Source organism: Centruroides vittatus, unplaced genomic scaffold (genome assembly GCF_030686945.1).
Source record: "Centruroides vittatus isolate TY-2023 unplaced genomic scaffold, ASM3068694v2 contig_651, whole genome shotgun sequence".
NCBI classification, from domain to species: Eukaryota; Metazoa; Arthropoda; class Arachnida; order Scorpiones; family Buthidae; genus Centruroides; species Centruroides vittatus.
The window spans coordinates 2,597,332-2,619,734 of NW_027122405.1; the positions used below are offsets into that span (position 1 = coordinate 2,597,332).

At 27.4% G+C, this 22,403-nt stretch overlaps 1 protein-coding gene across 2 annotated transcripts in view; it reads left to right on the forward strand.

Annotated features, from left to right (window-relative positions):
• Positions 1-22,403, forward strand: part of LOC136979908 (SAM and SH3 domain-containing protein 1-like) — a 133,647-nt gene that overhangs the window by 39,465 nt on the left and 71,779 nt on the right. For both annotated transcript variants that reach the window (XM_067275941.1, XM_067275942.1), the window contains 3 exons: positions 16,628-16,774; positions 16,853-16,959; positions 17,038-17,100. In XM_067275941.1, the coding sequence (XP_067132042.1) occupies positions 16,628-16,774; positions 16,853-16,959; positions 17,038-17,100 (317 nt within the window). The remainder of the gene's footprint in view (positions 1-16,627; positions 16,775-16,852; positions 16,960-17,037; positions 17,101-22,403) is intronic.

The following is a 22,403-nucleotide window of genomic DNA, read 5'->3' on the forward strand; positions in this document are numbered from 1 at the left end:
TAACGCTTTAATCGTATAACCAATCCTATGCTAATTAAGACCGCTCCATCATTCCTCTAAAAGTATCTTGCCATCCCTTTTATTACGATGCCATATAATTCTTTTTCTAACATTTTATCACTTTCACCAAACTGCCCCTCCCTTACTTCGTTAAACTTCCCATTCATTCATTTATTCCGTCTCGTCTTTTTGCAACAGGGCCTGCCAAGCCATCGATAACCTCATTTCATCTTTTGCGTTTATTGGCAGTGACGACTGGAACGCTTTACAAATTTCTATCTGTTCCAACCATCTAATATGCTCCGTATGAATGGTGGTGGCCAGCAATTTTGCAGCTTTAAAGTCCGGGATGATTTCCGGATCCGATGCATAAACCGTCAAGGAGGTGGTATTTCTCCCATTCTCAACGTCCTTCTGGTGTTCTCTTATTCGAACTTCCATAGCCCTTTTGGTGGATCCGATGTATACCAATTCTCTATTACATCGATTATCGGCTAATGGAATAGCGTATACCCCCGGAAGTTTGTCCTTATCCGGTCTATCCTTGTCATTCCTTAGTATTTGCATCATAGAGGGGCATCTCCTGTATGCTATGCCTAACCCTTGCCTTTTCGCAATCCTTCTATATAACTGTTCCAAGCACGGGTTGTACGAAATTGGTACGATATTCTTTTCCTTATTCCTATTCTCAGGTGGATTCCGATTGCTGGCATTTACGTAATCTTTTTCTAGCTGTGGTACCAACCTGCCGTAGCCGTGCCTTTTTGCCACTTCACTCAGATATTCGATTTCCTTCCGTACAGCTTCTTGGGTGGTGCTATGTGTGTGCGCCCTTTTAACCATGGACCTGAATGCTGCTCTTTTATACAGAAACGGGTCACATGAATCCGCTGTTATATAATTCGCACTACCTGTGGTCTTCCTGTATACTTTCGTGTGCAACCCGTTACCCGTTATTTGAATGTCTATGTCCAGAAAATGCACTGCTTTATTGCTGTGTTGTTCCAACTCTATCGTAAGGCCGTACCTATTGTCATTCATCTGTTGTAGGAATGAACTGACGTCCGCATCTTTCCTCTATAATATTAAGACATCATCCACATATCTTCTATATAACAGGATGCTTTTGCTGAACCCTGGAATTACTGCCTCCTCCAACTTTCTCACGACCAATTCACAAATGTCACCCGATACGGCGCTGCCCATGGGTACTCCCTTCCCTTGTGCATACGTGGTTCCTCCGAATTGAAACAACGATCCATAGCAGATTAAATGCGCTAGCTCCAACACTTGATCGTGCAATTCTCCATCATTCACTTGCTGGAGTAAAAAGTCCCTAACAGCACAAAAACACGGTGGTAATTCGATGGAAGGGTAAAGCGCACGGAAATCCAATACTGAGATGTGTTCTGGACTGTTTACCCCCTTGATCTCCTCCACTAATTCGGCCGCGCTTGTTACTGCATACTGGTATCCTTTTAAATGGGGTGTAAGAAGGTTATGCATAGCCGTCTCTATCTTCCGAGTGGGTGCCGCTGCTTTATCCACCACCGGTCTGAGTTGTTTCCCTTGCTTGTGCACCTTTGCAAACGCAAACAGTTTTGGCGTATTCGGCGCGTCCACTACGATATCCCTCATACCTAGTCTTACCGCTAGTTTGGACTTAGAGAAACGTTTGACTCTCCTTTGCAGCCTTTCTGTCTCCTGGCTACTTTGTACAACACATTTCGTGTCTTTAATGTACTCCCCAAGCGCCTTATCATAAGTTTCTCTCTTCATCAGCACAAATTCCTTACTCTTGTCCGCTCTAAGCATTGTAATGTCGTTCACCCGGAACCATTTCACCGTCTTTTTCAGATCTTCTCTTAGCCCGTACACTTGCTTCGAATCTTTGCTATTTCTAATCCTGCAGCTGGCCATCCATCTATAATATTCCTTAAGGTTCGATCTGTTCGAAAATCGTTTTGAAAAAGATCGTTTAAGAAGAAATATAGGCTTGAAGAAGGTCTCAGTGGAGGGACCGAAAACGTTAGCCAGAATATAATTGTTTTGCACCGGTTATTAGGTTTGGAATGGAAGATATGCTTATAGTCCGGTGTTTTTAGAGGAGTTTTATTAGTGTTGTTATTCTTATTTGTCATTGAGAATGGGGTTGTCTCATGATGCTTCCTGTGAAAATGGCTTGTCTAAACCTGCTCCAATGGACTAATTACATATGAATTTTGGCTTACATAGTTGATTACTGGAAGCAGTCGGCAATAAGAGTTCCCATCCTATAAAGTCATGATAAAATAAAATAACTGAAATACTATTAGAGTATTAATAGTATTAATTATAATACTATTATATGTTGGTATTTAATTAATTTAAATAGACTAAAGTATAAAATTATTTGGTTTTATAAAATAAATTACTAATTTAATTTATACATCATAAGAAAATACTATAATTATCTAATAACATATACTAACTATCTAAATTGCATCTAAATTAATTAATTGTTCTGGAAGCAAAGATTAGATTGATGTAGTGTAACTGGCAATGCATCTTCAGGTAAGCAAGAGTTTTAGGTTTGAATTCCACTCCCTTTTAATTTTTTTTCCAGAATATTCTAAATTTAATTGGATTATTTCTAATTACTTAAGAGATGACAGCTTAACTCCCTACCTCTAGCCAAATTACTTAATTCATTAATAATTAATTAACCTTAATGTAGCCTGATAAGAATCTGGTTGTTCGTTTGAATACTTTTCTTATCTATTTGCCTTTGACTTTCCAAATCTTTTCATTCTTCTCCATGTTAGATCATTGCCATTTTTTCTTCCTCTATGTCTATTTTTTTCTAGTATCCTTAAACTGTTATCTGTTTTTGCTTTCATCAATAGGTCCTATCTTCCTATTATTTTCCATGTCCAAATAATCTAAGTTTATATTTTTGTATTATCTTTTAGTCATGGCCACTTGTCAGATTTTTTTTCTAATATTTTATTTATAATTCTATCTCTATCAGACCAAATATCCAAGACAAGAAAATGAGAATAATATTTTTGTGAATATTCATGCTGTTTTGATTTTTCTCACTTTACTATATAGTTTTCATACTGTTTATCTAGAGGAATTAATAGAAAAATTTTATTTTCTTTTTTAAGTAATAGTGCTATTCTTTAATCAATAAGATCTTTATGTCATTATCATTTGATGGCTGAGCACAATTTATTTGCTGTTACATATTAATATAATGAGAGAAATGTTATTTTTGGCAAACAAAAACTTTTCTAATTCAGTACCTAACTCATCCATTTGTGTTTTGAATGGAAAATCTGCTTGTGTCTGTATAGCTATGGTCTATGATTTTTTTATCTCTGTTGCAGTCCTTACTCCTGAAGCTTTTTTATTGTTCAATTCCCTGCATCATTCATCATTACTGATCTCATCAGTGACTTACAGAATCTGTCTTCTAGGTTTGGTACTTGCTTGTCACACAATACTTCATTTAATTATCTCTAGAAGACTCCTAGATGCAAATTTACTTTTAATGTGAATAAGATCAAGTTTAAATTTGCCATTGCCATTGGTGTGAGGTCATACTTTCTTCATATATACTTCATAATTGCAGTTTAAAATTGTCATAAAACCTACTCCATTACATAACCTGCACCACTTTTAAATTTTCTGTTAAACACAGATAACTGTAGATTATACACATGTGTGAGGCTCTGAACAGGTCTGAACCTTCACAAAAATTCATGTTAAAATTATTTTTTTAAGAAAAAAAAATAGAAATTAGAAATAATTTTTTGTATGAAAATGTGATGCAAACTTTTAAACAGTAGAAGTTCTAAGATCAACTATCTCCAGTTGGAGATTGAATTAAACATCAATTTTGATTTCTCTGCTGCGATCTAAGCTGATATCTCATTACAGTTAGTAATGAGTGATCAACCTCTTGGAAAGTGAGAACAAGGAAAAGCTATAAAAACCTGAAATGAATAAAGAAATGAATAAAAACCTGGGAATTCAAGGACATGACTGCTTTTTCTCTCAAAAGTTCCAAGTGTTGGACCAATTGTTGTGTGTGTGTGTCTCAGGCCCATCTTCGTCTCCGTCTCCATCTCCGTCTCTTGTCCTCAGATTAACATCTTCCCATCACTGGAAGTTGACTGCATTGTCCCAGAGTCATTGAGACGTCAAGGGACTGTCATTTGCGAACCAGGGACACTTCTTCATTTGGGACTATCTTGGAGAGGAAGACCTAGAGGCCACTGCCAACTTAGAACTTCCAAGATTGCAGAAATTTTGTGTTAAATAAACAGTTTCTTGTAACTATAGAGTCTGTCTCAGTGACCATTGCACCCACATATGACCTTTTGCGACCCCTCAACCCTCTTGACATTTCTACCCCTTTTGGTGACCTTACACATGAAAATATGGTACTTTTTGCATTTCCTCATAGTCATGAAAGTATTTTTTAAACTAAGCAATTTAGTAACAATGTAAAGAAGTTTGTAAAAAAACATGTTTAAATTTAGAATTACTAATTTCTGTGTTGCATTTAATGTGCTTTTTGTCCTCAAATTACTTTTCTGTCATTGTCAAGAAAATAGCCTGTGAGAAATAAACAAGGAATAAGAGATAATTTAATTTTGTAGTCTTGTGTATTGCCAAAATTTTTTAAAATAATTATTACAGAATGAAGCTGCTCATTGTTATGTTGAATCAACTTCCTTTTTATTCAAACCAAATTCTTATTTGGTAAATTCTTTTAACCAAATAATTTAAAACTTGCACATAGTATTCTTTATTCATTATCTGATTAGGCTTTATAAATGATGCTTTACTATTGACAAATACTTTATTTTTATTGTCATCTTAAAATCTTAGGAATTATTTAAAAGCTTTTATGATTTTTAAATAATTTGTAAGATTTAAGGATGACAGCAAAAGGGCTATCATTATCATAAAACTGTTTATAGATTCATAATTTTAGTTGTAATTTTATTCATCTTGTAACTGGAAACTAGTAACTTCTTGTTTTATCAGTATAAATAATGACAAGGGTTCATATAATATAAAATCTGTAATAATGAATGGGCGTGTAAATAAACTTGTAGACTGAAGCTATTAGATTGATCTGTATTCCATATTTTTAAATGTTGTAAGGATTTGGTTATGGAACTTAATACCAAACCTTACTTCTCAATACAAATACATAAGAAATGAATATTTAAATATCAATTAAAAGTTTCTAATTAATAAACTGATTACAATAACCACATTGGATTAACATTTCTTTGTAGAATTTAAATATTAATAGAGTCTAAAAATATGTTAATTGGATAAAGTATGACAAATTATTTTTATGATATTTTTTATTTCTAATCTATACAATTTTTAACCATGAAGATGTTTTGTATATTTGCAACATAAACAAATATAATTTATTACTTATTTTGCTATAAATTTCCAATTTGTTTATATACAGTTATGCAGTATATTCATTTGTGTTTTTTACTTTTATAATTTAATTATGAAAAACATGAAAAACTAATTCTGTAATAGTAGTTATTTCATTATAAGTTATTTTATTTGAATAATATAATAACATAAAGATATATAAATATAAAAATATATAAAGAACAAAATAATATAAAAATTTGTTTATTTAAGAAATTATATTTATAAAAGAAATCCAAATGTATTATTATATAATTTTAATGCAATATAATTTTTATATAAGGAAAATTTGTAAACTTTTATAACATTTTTATTTTAATTCTAAAAAATTATATTTTGCAATAACCCTGTTTTTCCAGTCAAGTTGTAAATGCAATAATACATTACTTAAATGCAATGTTATAATCAGTTTAGTAAACTGGTTGTAGATTGAAATCTTACTATGAAAATGTTAAGAGAAAAATGCAATGCATTATAATATTTAATTAATTAATTTAGATTAAACTGGAAGAAAAGAATTGGCCCGAAGCGAGACTCGAACCCACAACTTCCGCTTACCGTGCGGACGTGTTGCCAGTTACGCTACCAGGACCTTCGGTCCAATCTCCTCTTCCAGTATATATAAGTTTAAGATATAACCATCAACGGCTATTACGGTGCCGACTGGGGACACAATCGCGCCTTCGGTCAGAAACATCCATCCACTCAAGGCACTCAGTTGGCCATTGCAACCCCGGCAAGGTATAGATATACAAATATACACACCAATCAAAAACTTGTTATTAAGCAGATATACTCCCACAACTGCTGTAAATGAACGGGCTAAAACTCTAATGCAATGACATTGTTAAGTAATGTTTATAAATAAAATATTTATAAAATATCAATTCATAATCAATGTCAATTAGCCCTAAAAAATTTTATACAGTAGCATTATTAAACTTGCCACAAATCTTTGAATAAATCTATTGTCAAATACATAAATCTTTAAATAACTTTTTATTATATGTTGATAATAATCACAGCTACAATAAAAACAATGTGAGTAAAAAGTGTTGCTTTGGATATATAAAGCTATGTGGTATGAAGCTATGAACATAAACATTATGATTTTTTTTATGACATTAAAAAAAGTATATTTGTATGAAATCAAATGGATTCATAATCCTATTTTAGTATTTATATTTTCTTGAAATAAAATTATAAACATAACTGTGTCTAAATATATAGTGTAATGTATATCCTATAATATATACTGTATTTTATATACAGTTATATGTTGTTTTCTCAAACAAAATTAACTGATGAACAAGGATGTTATTATTTTATAATAAAGTAGTAATAATCCTCATTCAAAACAAAACTTATAAACACCATTGTAACAATTATAATAATTTTATTAAATAGCACAGGTTTATAAACTGAGATTTATTGACAGGAATTTGTAAAAAGACCATAATTTTTCATAATTTTGCTATGCACATTTCAGAAATTTTATCTTCTTTTTCCATTCTTGTCAGATTTTTTCACAATTGATGAAAATAAAAAAAACCATAAGTTACTATATACTGCCATGTTGAATGTTGGTAGTATTTTGACAAATGTTTACATTTAATTAATAGGATAATTGTTTCAAAAGAGAAATCTTGGAATTCTGTTTTATTTCTCCAGCTATTGTTTTCATGGATAGTGTGGATTATAGTACTTTTAGTCTTACCTTTGGCAATTTAATAAAAGATTTTTATTCAGTATAACTGAACTGCATATGCAAGTCTTTGACACACAGTTCAGTTACATCTTCCCATTTGGCAGTTAAAAAAAAAAAAAGAAAGAAACAAATCTTACTGTCTTAATAAAACAGTATATAATGTATATATATTTTGCATCTGTTTAATTCCTCCTGCATCTACTATATTATGTTTTACCTATATTGTAAAAATTAATAAACTACAAGATGCCTGCTATGAGTGTATCCTTTCCTGAGAAGCTAATGGGTTATGGGTTCGGTTATATATGAAAGCAGTGATAGAAAATATAGGTCTTCAAAAGCAGTAAAAATGGCTGATTCTGCTTTGTCAAAGTTTACTGTTGCTAAGTTTATTGATGAAAATTATCAGGTATGGCAGTTCAAATGAAAATATTACTTTACTGAAAAGGAACATAGTCATGTCTAATGAAAGTGAAACCTGAGTCTGAAACAGCTGAGTGTAAAGCAAACAATGAGAAAGGGGAAAGTACTATTTTTATCTGAGTGTAGAAGACAATCAGATTATGCATTTATGTAAGAGTTCATTGATAGGATATGTGGGAAGAGCTTACATGAATGAACTAACCTCAGCAACAGATTATATCTCTTGCAAAAGTTGTATCAATGAAAGATTAATAAGAATGAAGAAATGCAAGAACATTCAGGATATTGGATATTGGTGGATATTGGAGACTTTCAAATAGTAGCAGCATTATTACTCAGCAGACTTCCAGATAATTATAAAATATTTTTATATATCACTCAATACTTGTTGAGATGAAAAAACTCTTGCATGAATATTTTAAAGGTAAATTGGCAGATGAATGTGAACAAAAGATTGAAAATTCAAGTGATACATAAACAGGATAGAAATGAAGAAGAGAAAAGCCAAGATAAGTTGTCAGTAGTTGCTGCCCAAGTTTTTCAACTTTGTTTTCAACTTCCAATTGAAGTGTCTTCCAGGAAAAAAAAAAGCCTTCTAGGAAGATGCTTGTCATATATTGCTCAAACAGCATAGTTCAAGTAAGGTTATATTCTGAAATTTTCTGTCTTACTTAAGTTATTTTTCTATGAAAAGTGTATGGAACCACTTTTAATAGGTATTTAATATCCATATAATCACACTAATTATAAAAAGTAATTCAACAATATTATACAAGTAGATACAGATTATTCATATTTGGAAAAGTATTAAAAAATGTACATTATTAGTAAGTTTTCTGCATCAAATCATAACAATTTGAAAAAATCATTAAATGTATATAATATTACTGTAATACAAATATGTTTAGGAATATAAGATGACATATTCTAATGAATTCATTTAATCTTTTATGATTTGGACTTGAGTTATCTTGAACTGCATTTCAACATGCTGCAAATATGGAATTTCTTTTTAAACAGAATAATAATGTTTATTACAAATTTTTGTGTTTTTTACCTTGATACTACTTATATACATCAATATAGAACACACTTAAGTCATATGTATAAGCCAATTTCTAGAAACGTGTTCAGGAAATGTGAAATTTTTACTAAATAAATGCAAAATACAACTAATAAATTAAGAAAGTTCATAAACATTGTGATGTCAACTTTAACATATGTTGATGTTCAAAACCTAGTATTATTTAAATTTTTTCGTTTTTCAAAAATTTGTCATGAAATTGTAAAAATTGTTGAGATAGTTTATTTATACAATCTTTAAAATATACATAAAATATTTTAAGAAATAAAGTTTTTCTTTTTTGTGAATGGAGAAAAAAGAATTACAACAAGAAGGTTATATACTGAAAAGAAAATGTTAAAAATAAATATGATATTATACACTTCTGCTATGCATACTGTTATATAGGTACTGTACTTCTATGCATACTGTTTATGAGATTGATAGTCAAATAAATGGAAAATAAATTCTATTCTAAAAGGAGTACAATTTTGAGCAGCTAGCAGTGGCATGTTATCCTATGGGCAAAAAGGGCATTTGCCTGGGGTTCAAACCAATTTTTTATAAGAGAATATTTCCTTTAAAGCATTCCCCCCAGAAAATGTCTGAAGTCAACACTGTACGTGCGGCTCTTAATTCAAATTTGTCTAGGCCCCATGAATCTGTAATGCACCACTGGCTGCTAGTAATTTCTGGTGAAAATCTATTTTGAAGTAATCTATCTGCAATCTAATCTAAAGTAAGTGCTCTATTAAATTCAATATTAGACATGATGTTGACCAGTCCATTGATTATCTTTCTCTTAAAGAAAGTTATCTGAATTATAATATTCTAGAACAGCATTCTTCAACCTTTTTACAACTGTGGACTGGCAAAAATAGGAATAATATTTTGTGGACCGGCAGAAGGGTAAAGATGAATTTTTTTAGACTTAAACTGCTTAGATGCGTGTGGCATGTGCAACTGATATCGAATATCCTATAGTTCTCATGCATAGAATGTGAAACCTGATGCAGGATTATGAAATATGCCAAAAACATTTGTGCTTTAATAAATGTGTTTACTGAAAATGCAAGAATGGTTTTGAGATTTTCAGGTTAATCATAGTTTTAGCTTTGTTCATTGCATTAGTTTTTATTTGATAAAAACTTTATATTCCTAATTTATCTTTGGAGATTTATTTTCTGTAACGGAAAGATTTTGGATTACACTTTAAAATCAAGTTATGAGCATAAAGGATTATAGAAAACATAATTTTAAAAACTAATACCTGTTGATAGCATTTGCATATGATGCTACATTACTATTGATGCACAAAACAATATATCATTTTAGACATAAAATTTTTTGTATAGATGAAATATAAATTAGATCTGATTAAGTTACAAAATTTATCTATCAAACACTAGTTTAAAAAATACAAAAACCTGTCATAGATGCACATTACAAATACACTAACTTCTACTTTTATAATTTAATTAATTCCTGGAAAACTTTTTATGTGAATCATCATAAATAAAATTCCAGTTTCCTACAGATTTGATGTAATAAAATGAATTCTGTTCATGGAAATAAACTTTAAATGATATGATAACAACTGATACAACCAATAAAAAGTATGACACTTGAGAATTTTTTTACAATCATAATTAAGATTTTATACTAGTTGGTGTTGGGGGGGTTGTAAATTGAGTAATTGTAACGCATTCTACTGTATATTCATTATAAGTTTTAGTTGATAAAATATATTAGCTCTAATCATATAAAGAAATTCTTGTAGACAAAAACTTCATAAAGGACTAGTTTTACTCTCAAATTTTCCTTAAACACAAAATAAAAGTTCAGTCATGAAAAAACTTATTTATTTTGAAAAATTAGTTTAATCAAAATGATTTTAAAATTAATTTACAAAAAAATATGAAATTTATCATAATTATTATTTTTGTAAATTAATTTTTATCTTTAGAAATTTTTATAGATAATAATAAGATTAATTACATAATAGCTTCTTACTATTTAAAAGTGAATAAACTTCTTGATTAAAAATGAGAAATTATACTCTAAATGTTTCTTATATTACTGTATATCAATTTATATCATAGTGAGTTTAATGCTATATTATATAATTTAAAAACATACTAAAATAAATGATAAAGACTATATTATATTGTAGTTTATTGCAATATAAAGATTATCATTAATTATTATTTTGCATAATAGTTATTTATTTTAAATACACAACCAAACATTACCAGATTTATTTGAGTTATTATAAGGCTATAAATTAATTAAATTTCACAGTAATTTAATTAATTTACAGCCTTATAATAATTCAAATAAATCTGGCAATATTTGGTTATGTGTTTGGCTTAAAGCATTTCAGTTTAATTATTAATAGTTTATGTATGTTTTAACTACAATGGGCATCACTCAGTCATAAGTTTGGAGGGGTGTATGACAAAAATAGATGACTCATAACCAAAATTCCTGATTAATACTTGTGTACTTTATTCTATATTTAAAATAATAATAGCAAGGGATTTAGACGTTTTTAAAAAGGATACGGCTATATCCCTATATGCTTGCATAAGCTAATGTGTCATTGAGTTTGAACTTTTAACATCCGTTTATAAATTAATAAGAAACTTCAAATGTTAGAGACTACTGTATTTCCTCAATTAAACTTCTAGGGGTTTTCTTTTAAAATGTATATATTTCGTAAGGTTTATTACCTTGCAACAGGAGATAAGTGGGTAAAAAAATTGAAAGAAAGGGATTAGTTATTCATAATTTTCAAACTACAGCTACAACATTTAAATAATTACTGTTTTCATAGTTAACCTGATTCAGTATTTTCCAATTTGATTATTATTTTGTCAGTTGTGTCTGCTTTGATGTCATTGTAAGAATCAAGATCTTTACCATCTCTTTTCAGTTTGAATTTTTCTAATTACTCTTCAGCTGATAAGTTCTTTACTTATGAACACAATTGCAACTTTCCCAATGCTTGATATTCAACAATATATATATAATTTTATTTCAAAAAATGTTTCCATGAACTTTGGAATAGAAAGTACTACCTGACTCTAGACACAAAGATTAATCAAATGAAACCCATTTGAGTAAATTTATTAAGACAAACAAAACAGTATATTCATTGGCATGGCATAATTAAACAAAGCAATATATGAGGAAGCCAGAATATATTTTTATTTGTTAAAAAAGTCATTGCTAGACCATGTGACATGGCCTGAATGGGTTTTATTTTTAATCAATCCTAATAATTTGAAGAGATAACATTTTAGTTAAACTCCTTACCCAACACTCTAAACTACTTTACTGTATACAGTGCAGAACTTTGTGTTTCTCATGCTTTTCAACCTAGATTTTATTGAATCTTGGGGCTTAATTGAGGAAATATGGTAAATAATTTTACATCTTAGGAATATTAAAAAAAAAAATAGACATCTTTAAAACATAATTAAATTTTCTTCCTGACTGACCAACTGTGATGGTTTATGACAGTATCATTTGATCATTTCCCAACTGTGAGATATATTTTTCAACTGAAATCATTATATTTGACTTTTGTAGGAGTGATCCACCCTCCATACTCTATATAATGACATCCCTGCCTACTAGTGTATATCTTAATTTGTTTTTCCTTACATAATGACCTTACCTACCTTAGTAATTTACTTATTTTACTTAAGAACATAATGATTATGACAGAATAAAGAATTCAAGTGTTTTCTTGAATTCTTTATTCTGTCATAATCTGTTGTTAGTTTTTAAATAATTTTATCAATTTTTTTCAATTTTTAATTAATATGTGATTCAAGGATGGCCTTTTACTGAACTAGATTTATATAATGAATACATGTTATATAATATACATAAAAATATTACATGTTATTGATTCTTCATTCTTAGATATTTTATATTGACAACACATTACACACAATCATTAAAGAGAGTTTTTTTGGTTTTGTTTATATAAAATTTTTATATAATAAATATGTAATAAATAAATTTTTACGTAATAATTTTGTATGCTGATGTCTCTTAATTCTCATACATGAGAATTAGAGACATCAGCATACAAAATGTCACAATTTTTAAGTGCAAGTACCATTATTCGATATTTTTTTTATTCAAACAAGCATGCTCTCAAGCAATATTGTCTCATATTTGCCCATGAATTTTATAATATTGAAATTATGTTGTTTTGAGCCTTTTTTCTGGTTTTCCTAAATTAATGAGAACTGATTGTACAGTTTTTTGTATTCCTTGTTCTAGTTTCCTATTCTACCCTTTTTATAAACAAGGTTTACCTTCATTGGTGATATTGCTCTAAATGAACCTGAAAGACTTTTTCTATGTTTTGTTTTTATAGATTAAATTAAAAGTTACTACATAAAAAGATAAAACTGTAAAAATCTCTAAGGCAATGCAAGTAAATGAAAATATCAGATTTTATGAAAAAAGTAGAGAAAAATTAAGTTGCTGATACATAAGATTAAGATTAATAGAAATGCTCAAATGATGACAATATATTATCAAAATGATATATTCTCATTTAACAGTGTTTATCAGTGAAGAAAAAAATTAACAATAATGTACAATACTTTTGATGTGACTGTTAATTAATTATTGATTGCTTTAATAAACATATTTCTCTTAATTACAAAAAAGAATAGTGTACTTTTGCTAACTTTTGGAACCTAACCCCGTTTTGTACTAGTCCTTTGTTTTGCATAGCACAGATTCACATAACATGGCACTTTTTTGGAACCTAACTACTGTGTTATACAGGAGGAGATCAGTAGCTAGAAATATTTTATATTTTTGAATTATGTATATCTTTTATTATATCTGTACTTTAAAAATTTATACATTCATTTCTTTCTTTGCTTTTGCTTTTTATTCTGTACTTAATAATTAGAATTAGAGTTTTTTGTGGTCTTTAATAAAGTATAAGAAATGTTGTTCGACTCCAATTTTGTTGGATTTGCTCAAAATAACAGAAATTCTATTGTGCGCATTAAATGAGAATTCACATGATGTAGACATTTTTTTCAAATATTACATTAGCAAAAATTTGCCTGTTTTGATCTCCTTTCATTATCACCAGTCATCAGAAATCAAGGTACCCCTCTCTTTATGTGATCAGTAGAGAAATTTAAACCTTTTGTAAATACACAGGAATTATTTTCAGACAATTCTGTAATGACTAGGTGAAAAATGAACAATAGCTGCAATCTTGAGTCATAAAAGATTCATCTTTCCTCCTCCCACTATCAGTAATTATCAGATACCAACAAATTCTTCCTCATCCATATACTGCTGTAATACTTGAATAGGCAAAGACAACTAAAGAGAGAAAGAAAATTTTATTGAAATGCATATTGTGATCAGTTTCATACAAGTAATATGAAGATTTAGTGAATAAACTTTGTAAGCAACTTTATTTGATGTTCCTGATTATTAAAAATACAATCAAACATATAAAACTCCTCTAAAAACACCGGACTATAAGCATATCTTCCATTCCAAATACTAAGGAATGACAAGGATAGACCGGATAAGGACAAACTGCCGGGGGTATACGCTATTCCATTAGCCGATAATCGATGTAATAGAGAATTGGTATACATCGGATCCACCAAAAGGGCTATGGAAGTTCGAATAAGAAAACACCAGAAGGATGTTGAGAATGGGAGAAATACCACCTCCTTGACGGTTTATGCATCGGATCCGGAAATCATCCCGGACTTTAAAGCTGCAAAATTGCTGGCCACCACCATTCATACGGAGCATATTAGATGGTTGGAACAGATAGAAATTTGTAAAGCGTTCCAGTCGTCACTGCCAATAAACGCAAAAGATGAAATGAGGTTATCGATGGCTTGGCAGGCCCTGTTGCAAAAAGACGAGACGGAATAAATGAATGAATGGGAAGTTTAACGAAGTAAGGGAGGGGCAGTTTGGTGAAAGTGATAAAATGTTAGAAAAAGAATTATATGGCATCGTAATAAAAGGGATGGCAAGATACTTTTAGAGGAATGATGGAGCGGTCTTAATTAGCATAGGATTGGTTATATGATTAAAGCGTTAGGATTTGGAAGATTTACGGATGTTTTTCAACGCTTTGAATCAGAATTCTTCGATTTTTTCGATTTAATCAGGTGGCACGTGCATAACGGAAAATTTTTAAGGTTCGATTGTTTGAAAATCGTTTTGAAAAAGATCGTTTAAGAAGAAATATAGGCTTGAGGAAGGTCTCAGTGGAGGGACCGAAAACGTTAGCCAGAATGTAATTGTTTTGCACCGGTTATTAGGTTTGGAATGGAAGATATACAATCAAACATTTCAATCAATAAGACTGATTCTTATCTTTTATTATTATTAAAGGCTGTTTGTTGTTTTTAAGGGTATAACTATTTTAAGTTGTGAATTAAGTTAAAAATTCAAAAGTCAGTTTTTAATAAATAGAAACTATATTTTAGTTGGGATAGCTTAATTGGATATAAAGATTGTATGCGAAGTAGCCACTGTGTGGATGATGATTCTGTTGCTGTTGGATGACTTGCATCAAAGTTACTTTTGAAAAAAACCCTACTGAGGAGGCCGTTTACGGTGAAATGCATTTGGGGTAATACAATATGAATAATAATAAAAAATTTTTTCTCTCTCAAGATTTACCTGCTTGCCTTACAATTTTTAATTTTTAATTTTATTCAGATTTGTTTTTAAGTAAACAGATTAGAGTACTGTAAAATTTCTAGCCTCCGTGCGTCAGAAAAGAGTGGAGATTAATTTTTTCGTGTACTAACATATATAGTACAAATGAGAAAAAGAAAGATTTTATCTGACTCCATTGGTTTTAAGATAAGAGTTGTTTTTGAATTAATTTCTATCTTTTACATTATTTTATTAATATATTTTAATATTCAGATTAATTTTTTATATTTTAATAAGAATGAAATAAAATACTTTTCAAAAAGAATATAACTCAAAAATTATTATAATAAAATTTGATAATTTGGATGATTATATTTATATTTAATGTTCAATGACATAAAATCAGGTAATTATGGAGTTATCTGATTTTATTTTGTTTAATATGTCATTAAAGCATTATTACATTTATGTATCAAATTAAATATATTGTCCCATAATCCATATATATGGCAATAACTCCATGACAATAACCCTTAACATATAGCCTAAATGGATTATTGTCATGAAGTTATCTATTATATATTAACTTGTAAGCTGTTAGAATATAATGATGCAATAATTAATACTGCAAGCTATATTTAATCTAGAATAAAACTTATTGAAGTAGTAAATGCTATACTAAACAATTAAATAACTGAAGATTTATAAATCCTTTTTTTTTTTGTATTTATATAGGAAAAATTTTATATATACCATATTTATTTTAATAAAATAGCACCTTCTAATAAACAGTGCACTGCAACAGTAAAAAATTTATAGGCAGTTCCTTCCAATAATAAATACACTGTCTAATGGAGGAAGATAAGCCTATTGTAAACTGAAAAGTTGCACATTCTATTCAGCATTGTCATTCTTATCTTATGTGTGTGTGATAAAGTGTGTGTGTGTGTGTGTGTGTGTGTGTGTTACGTTGCTGTGTTGTTCAAATAATAATAAAATCTGGTAATTTATTGTAACTTTATTACATTCACAGTCATTTTTAAATAATAGTCATATCTAATTCCCAGAGAATAGAAATATTAGTCACCCTCTAATAAACAGCACAGTTGTAATCTGAAAAAATTATGGATAGTGTGCTGTTCATTAGAAACACAGTGAATATATAACTTATATAATTTTTTTTATTTACATAAAACTAAAAACCTATATAATCTGTATTGTTTTTTCTATCTAAAATAACTACATAGATGTTGATCACTTTTTTTAAAATTTAGTTAATACTTTTTTTCCTGAAGGAGGTAAAGATGATTCCAGTGAACATATAAAGAAACGTGGTGGATTAGGAAAATTATTTCGAAGTCTTGGAAGTAAAAAAGATAAACCTTCTAATAAACCAGGAAAACCTCATTTACTTCATTTAACTCAAAAACCACATGCTAAAAGTAAATAATTTTGATTACTTAAATTTTTATAATTAATTTTATCATATATATAATAAAATGAATTATTTGAATTATTAGTTCCTAGGTTGCCAACTGGAAATGTTTTATTAGGTGATGAGGAAAGACTTCAATTAATGTTGTTGGTAAGAGATGGCTTTTTAACAATGGAACAAGCTGTTCAGAAGGTAAGTAAAAGCTGAATATTAAATAAATGAAGTATTTTTTACATGAAAGTTATCTATTAAAAACTTTATTTTGATTAGATTCGTCATAGAGAAGCTGAACGATCAAAAGAGAAAACATTACAACAACAAGGAAAAAGTGAGGTAAAAAATGAAAAATATTATTTTAATATTGTTTATTTAAATGAATTTGAAACTTACACCAAATAAATAGCTAAACTGCATTTAGCTTATTCCATTTTACACAATAATAATAAAATTTCAAACTGTCAATATTACAATATATTGTTATATTGTAGTAAATGTTTCCAATTGAATTACAAACTTTATAAACTTCCTAATAAAAGTTTAAGAATTGCTTTAAAACTTCTATTGATATAATAAAATTTGATACAACTGAAGGAAAATTTTGTATCAGTACAAAAATAACATATTTTATGTTAAATTCAGTATATCACATATTTAAACATGACAATTTTAGATTATGCTATTGTTAAAGAATAACCTTCGTGTTTATATTTTGAATATTACAATCAATAGATAGATCATAATTTAGACAACTTGTATAAAATTAATTTTCAAACTTAAGAAATGTAATAATTTCATACTGTGGTAAAAAATGTAATTTAATTTCAAAAATTTATTTATTAGTATCATTGTTACGTGATACTAATAAATAAATTTTAATTATATTTTTTTAAATTTTAATAAATTTTTTTAAATTATATAAATTTTAAAATAAATAAATGAAAATATTAAATATAGTTTAGTTTAAATAGAATTTATTTGTTGATTTGTAATTGTTTTGTTGCTCATTAATTAGATATAATGTTAAATTATTAGCAGATGGCTAAATATTAAAAACCCCGAAGCACACCATTAAAACACTTCAATATTGATTTCAATCTGTATTCATATTTCAAGATTGTGTAATTTAGAAGGTGACTAACCATATAAATTTTATAATAAACAATGAATATAGAAAATAGAAGCTCATTAAAAGCATTATCAACTTTTTATTATTATTGATTAGATGGGATGTATTCTAAATTATTTGATCAGGAAATGATGACGCATATTCATTTATTAAATTTACTCTATGATGATTTAAATTTTAAAATTTTGAAATTAAATAGCAAAATTACAAGGCAGTAGATTATTTAATAATATTTAGAATTAGTATATTTCTGATATAATAATGAACATATGTAATTACACATGAAATTGTACACATTAATTTTTTATAGAAAACAATTATTTAAAAACTGTTTTTTTTATCTAAGTCTTATTGTCAAATTTTTATGTTTACAAACATTTCAACCTTATATTAAATATGAATATTAGTTTTATATTTCTAAATAAATTTTTAATAAATTTAGTATTTAAAAATATAATTTCACTTATATTACACAAACAAATATTGTCAAAATAATAAAATGCTTATCATCATCTTTATTGAAATTAATTAATAATTGCAACATAATACTTTTAGCAACTTCACATAAATACAAACTACTCCTCTGTTCAAAGTACTTTAATTGTTAACTTGGTCCATTTTCTACATAGCTAAAATGAATACTGGGACTGTGTCAAGTTCCTAAAGGTATTGTCTTGCATTTGTTTACATCATCAAGGAGTATAATATGTCACAGAATTCAATTACTTAAAGCATCAAAACTCAAATTACAAATTTCACCTTCTATAATTTGTATATAAATTTATACTGTGATTTCTGTAATTTTGTTATAAATATAAAAATAAATCAAAAGCAATCAAATTTTAAGTAACAAAATTCAATATTAAGTCTACATACTCTTACATCTTATTATATATAAAAAAGGTGCATTAATTTGTACAGTACATCTTTCTTACACATTTTGTTAGAGACATTAACTTTTGTGGATAGGCAAGGAATATTGTTTGAATCTTCTAGATTCAACAGAATTTCATAGTATGTCAGAACAAAAATGAATAAAATATAAACATAAAAAGTTGTGAAATAGAACCTATTTATTCATTCAATGAATATTTTATTTGTTTATTTTAGAATTATTTAGAAAATTTTAAACAATTTAAATAAAAATATATATGATGGAGATATTACATAAAAATGAAAATTGTTAGTGAATTGAGTGATAAATAAGCAAAATTTTTAATAGCTTCCAAACTTTGTTTGACATAATACATGGATAAATCAAAAAATTATTGGACATTGTAGATGAAAAAATGGAAAAAAAGAAATCTTAAAAGCATTATAAATTGATTTAACATTCCTAAATAGCAAAACTTACCTAATTAATCTAATGTTTATACAAAGATATTATTGGCATAATATAACACAAATGTTATAAATGTCAATGGATAGTCAATAGGCAGATAATTGTTGACAATCTTATACTAAATGTTGATCCAAACATTATCTGTAAACATTAAACTAATGCAATATATCAATTAAATTTATTAAATCTTGTCTATGAATTGTTTTGTGTTATTACAGGATTATTTATGCTATGATTAAAATTTACATATTGTAAATAGCTTATATTTAAAATTTAGTTATTTCTATATCTTCACATTTTGCTAGTATGAATGTAAATGGAATGTTCATATGATTGTTTATCATATAAAACATATTACAATTTAAATGATATTGATTTATACATACTATATATCATTATCATATATATAACAAATAATATTTATAATACAATAAAGAAAAATATATTTCTCTTACAGACAATACATATAAAATGTGTCTTCACACTATATGTCCTCTTCTCACACTGTTGAGCGATAAGACAATTCCATGACAAAGGACGTATAGTGTAAAGACACATTTTATATGTATTGTCTGTAAGAGAAATATATTTTTTCTTTATTGTATTTCGTCGTCCTGGCTTATTTTTAAAAATTTTTATAATACATTTAGAAAGTACAAAAATATTTTAATATATTCTATAAAAATAGAATAAAATTTATACATCTGTAAAACAAGAATTTTTCAAAATTTTTAACATTTTTTTCCCCAGTTTTTCTTATCATATGCAAATGAAAGAAAGATCTAATACATTTTACAGTATTATTATTAAAACTTGTTTTTAGTCTGTTTCTGTAAAATATATTATAATTTTAAACACTTAACTGTCAAATGATAATGCACAATTTCTAATTATGTGTAATTTCATATAACTATGTCTATTGTATGTTAACAAAACAATTGTTTTATCATTAAAACGATTTTTGTAAAAATAGTAACTAATTTCAATAGTTTTAAAATTATTTTACAAATTTTGAAAAGATGATTCTATATTGAAAACAATGTTTTTTATTCAGTCTAAAAAAATTGTTCTTGTAAATAAGTTTAATATGTAATATCTTATAAAACTCTAACATTAACATAATTTTGCATTAGCAATACCATATTTAATAGTTATTACTTCTTAATTAAATTATACACTATAATTTAAATAATTTTTTTTTGATTTTTCCATTTAGAGAGATAAAAAGTTATATAAATATGAAACAAAATATGAGTAGTACACAATTTTTTTTATTTATCTATGACAGTATAAGAAAATTTTAATAGTTTTAACAAATAATTTTCTAAAATTGTTTTGCATTCCATTTTCTTCACTAATTTTCAGTCTCTTATTGATTGTATAATGATCTGGTCGATGGCTGCCTCCTTTCTTTTGGACAAAATCACAAAAGAACTTAATAAAATATACTTCACCTTAAATAAATTCTGTAACTTGCCTTTTATCAGTCATTCTAACATTGCTAGGTCCAGATTGAGACTTTTCTTATTTAATGATCATATAAAATATTTTGATCAATTGTTATACCATACTACAATGGTTATGTGTTGTCTGATTGGTTTAGCTTAAAAGTTCCCTTATGTAATACCTGTAATTTTTCAAGCATTTACACACCTTTTTTAAAATTATCTCTCTCTCAAAAGTAATTTTTTACCACATTTTACAAAATATAGATAGTTCCGAATATTTACTTCATGATGATTATTATTGTTTCAAAAAGGCTTGTAAACGATTATTATACAATTTTTTTTTTGTTTTTTATAATTTTATACTAATTATTTGTATTTTGCTTTGTTGTATTTTATTCACCATATTTTACATATTTTAATTGGGGTTTTATTGTTATTGAGGCAGAGAAAATCTAATGTCACAAGACTTTTCCTATCGTAATTGAAAATAAATAACTAAATGATGAACAGTGATAAAATAGAATAGACAATAAATTAGTTTGAAATGATATAATTAAAATATATTAATTTAAATAAAGTAATTTGAATTTGCGTAAATATAAAATCATATTTATGTATATACACTAAATATTTTGTCAAATAAAAAGTTAGATATAAAAATAATCATATAGCTAAAATAAAGTTTAATACAACAATTTCTATCAGAATCACTGAGAAGGATAATCAACCTACGAGAATGTTATTATGCCTTTAATACATAGTGTATATTAGGAATATAGATTTTAAGAAATTAAGTAAAAATGTTTTAGTGGAAAATTGATTGTCAGCAATAAAAATATTTGAATATTCATGCTGAATCTTTGTTAAAGTGCCAGCTTTTGGATGAATATTGATTTTAAAGAACAAAATGAATATGAGACATTCTAGGACTCCCTGACAATAAAAAAATTGATAAATTTTAACACATTAAGAAATCTTATTTTACTTTTGCATTAATATTTTTGAAGCTGAGACATTTCACTTTCAGATGCAAATTTGAATGGAGTATACATAAGAAATTCTACTGTCTTTTGGCATTAAATTTATTCATTTGATGAATTAAACAAGTATTTTTGACATTTTAGAATGCCTTTCTCATATGAAAAAATTAAATGTCAAAAGTACTTGTTTAATACTCTGAAATGTTAAAAATACTTGTTTAATTCATCAAATGAATAAATTTAACACCGAAAGACAGTACAACTTCTTATTTATAGTATATTTGGTGTTGTAAATGAGAATATAAAGTTTTATACTGAATGGAATAGAATTACAGATTCGAATTTGAAGATAGCATCTTAACTTAGAACACATTAATGCAAAATAAATAAGACTTCTTAGCTAGTTAAAGTTTATCATGTTGATTTTGCTTAAAGGCTAAAGTTTATCCAAAAAAATGCTATCAAAATCATTCTATCTGAGCTTAATTTTTATTACCACAAATATTATCATTAGACCAAATATTTAATATGGTTAAAAGTGAAAATTACAGAGCTAACTTAAAAATATATTTAAATAAATACAAATTCAATAAATGTTGGTAATTTTGAAATATTCAATATAAGTTAAGTGTTTACATATTTAATATTTGGTCTGATATAACATTCTCATTTAGAAAATGTTAACAAAAGGTAAATGTTAAATTGGTTTATTCTATTTTATTGGCTAATTTTCCTTTTGA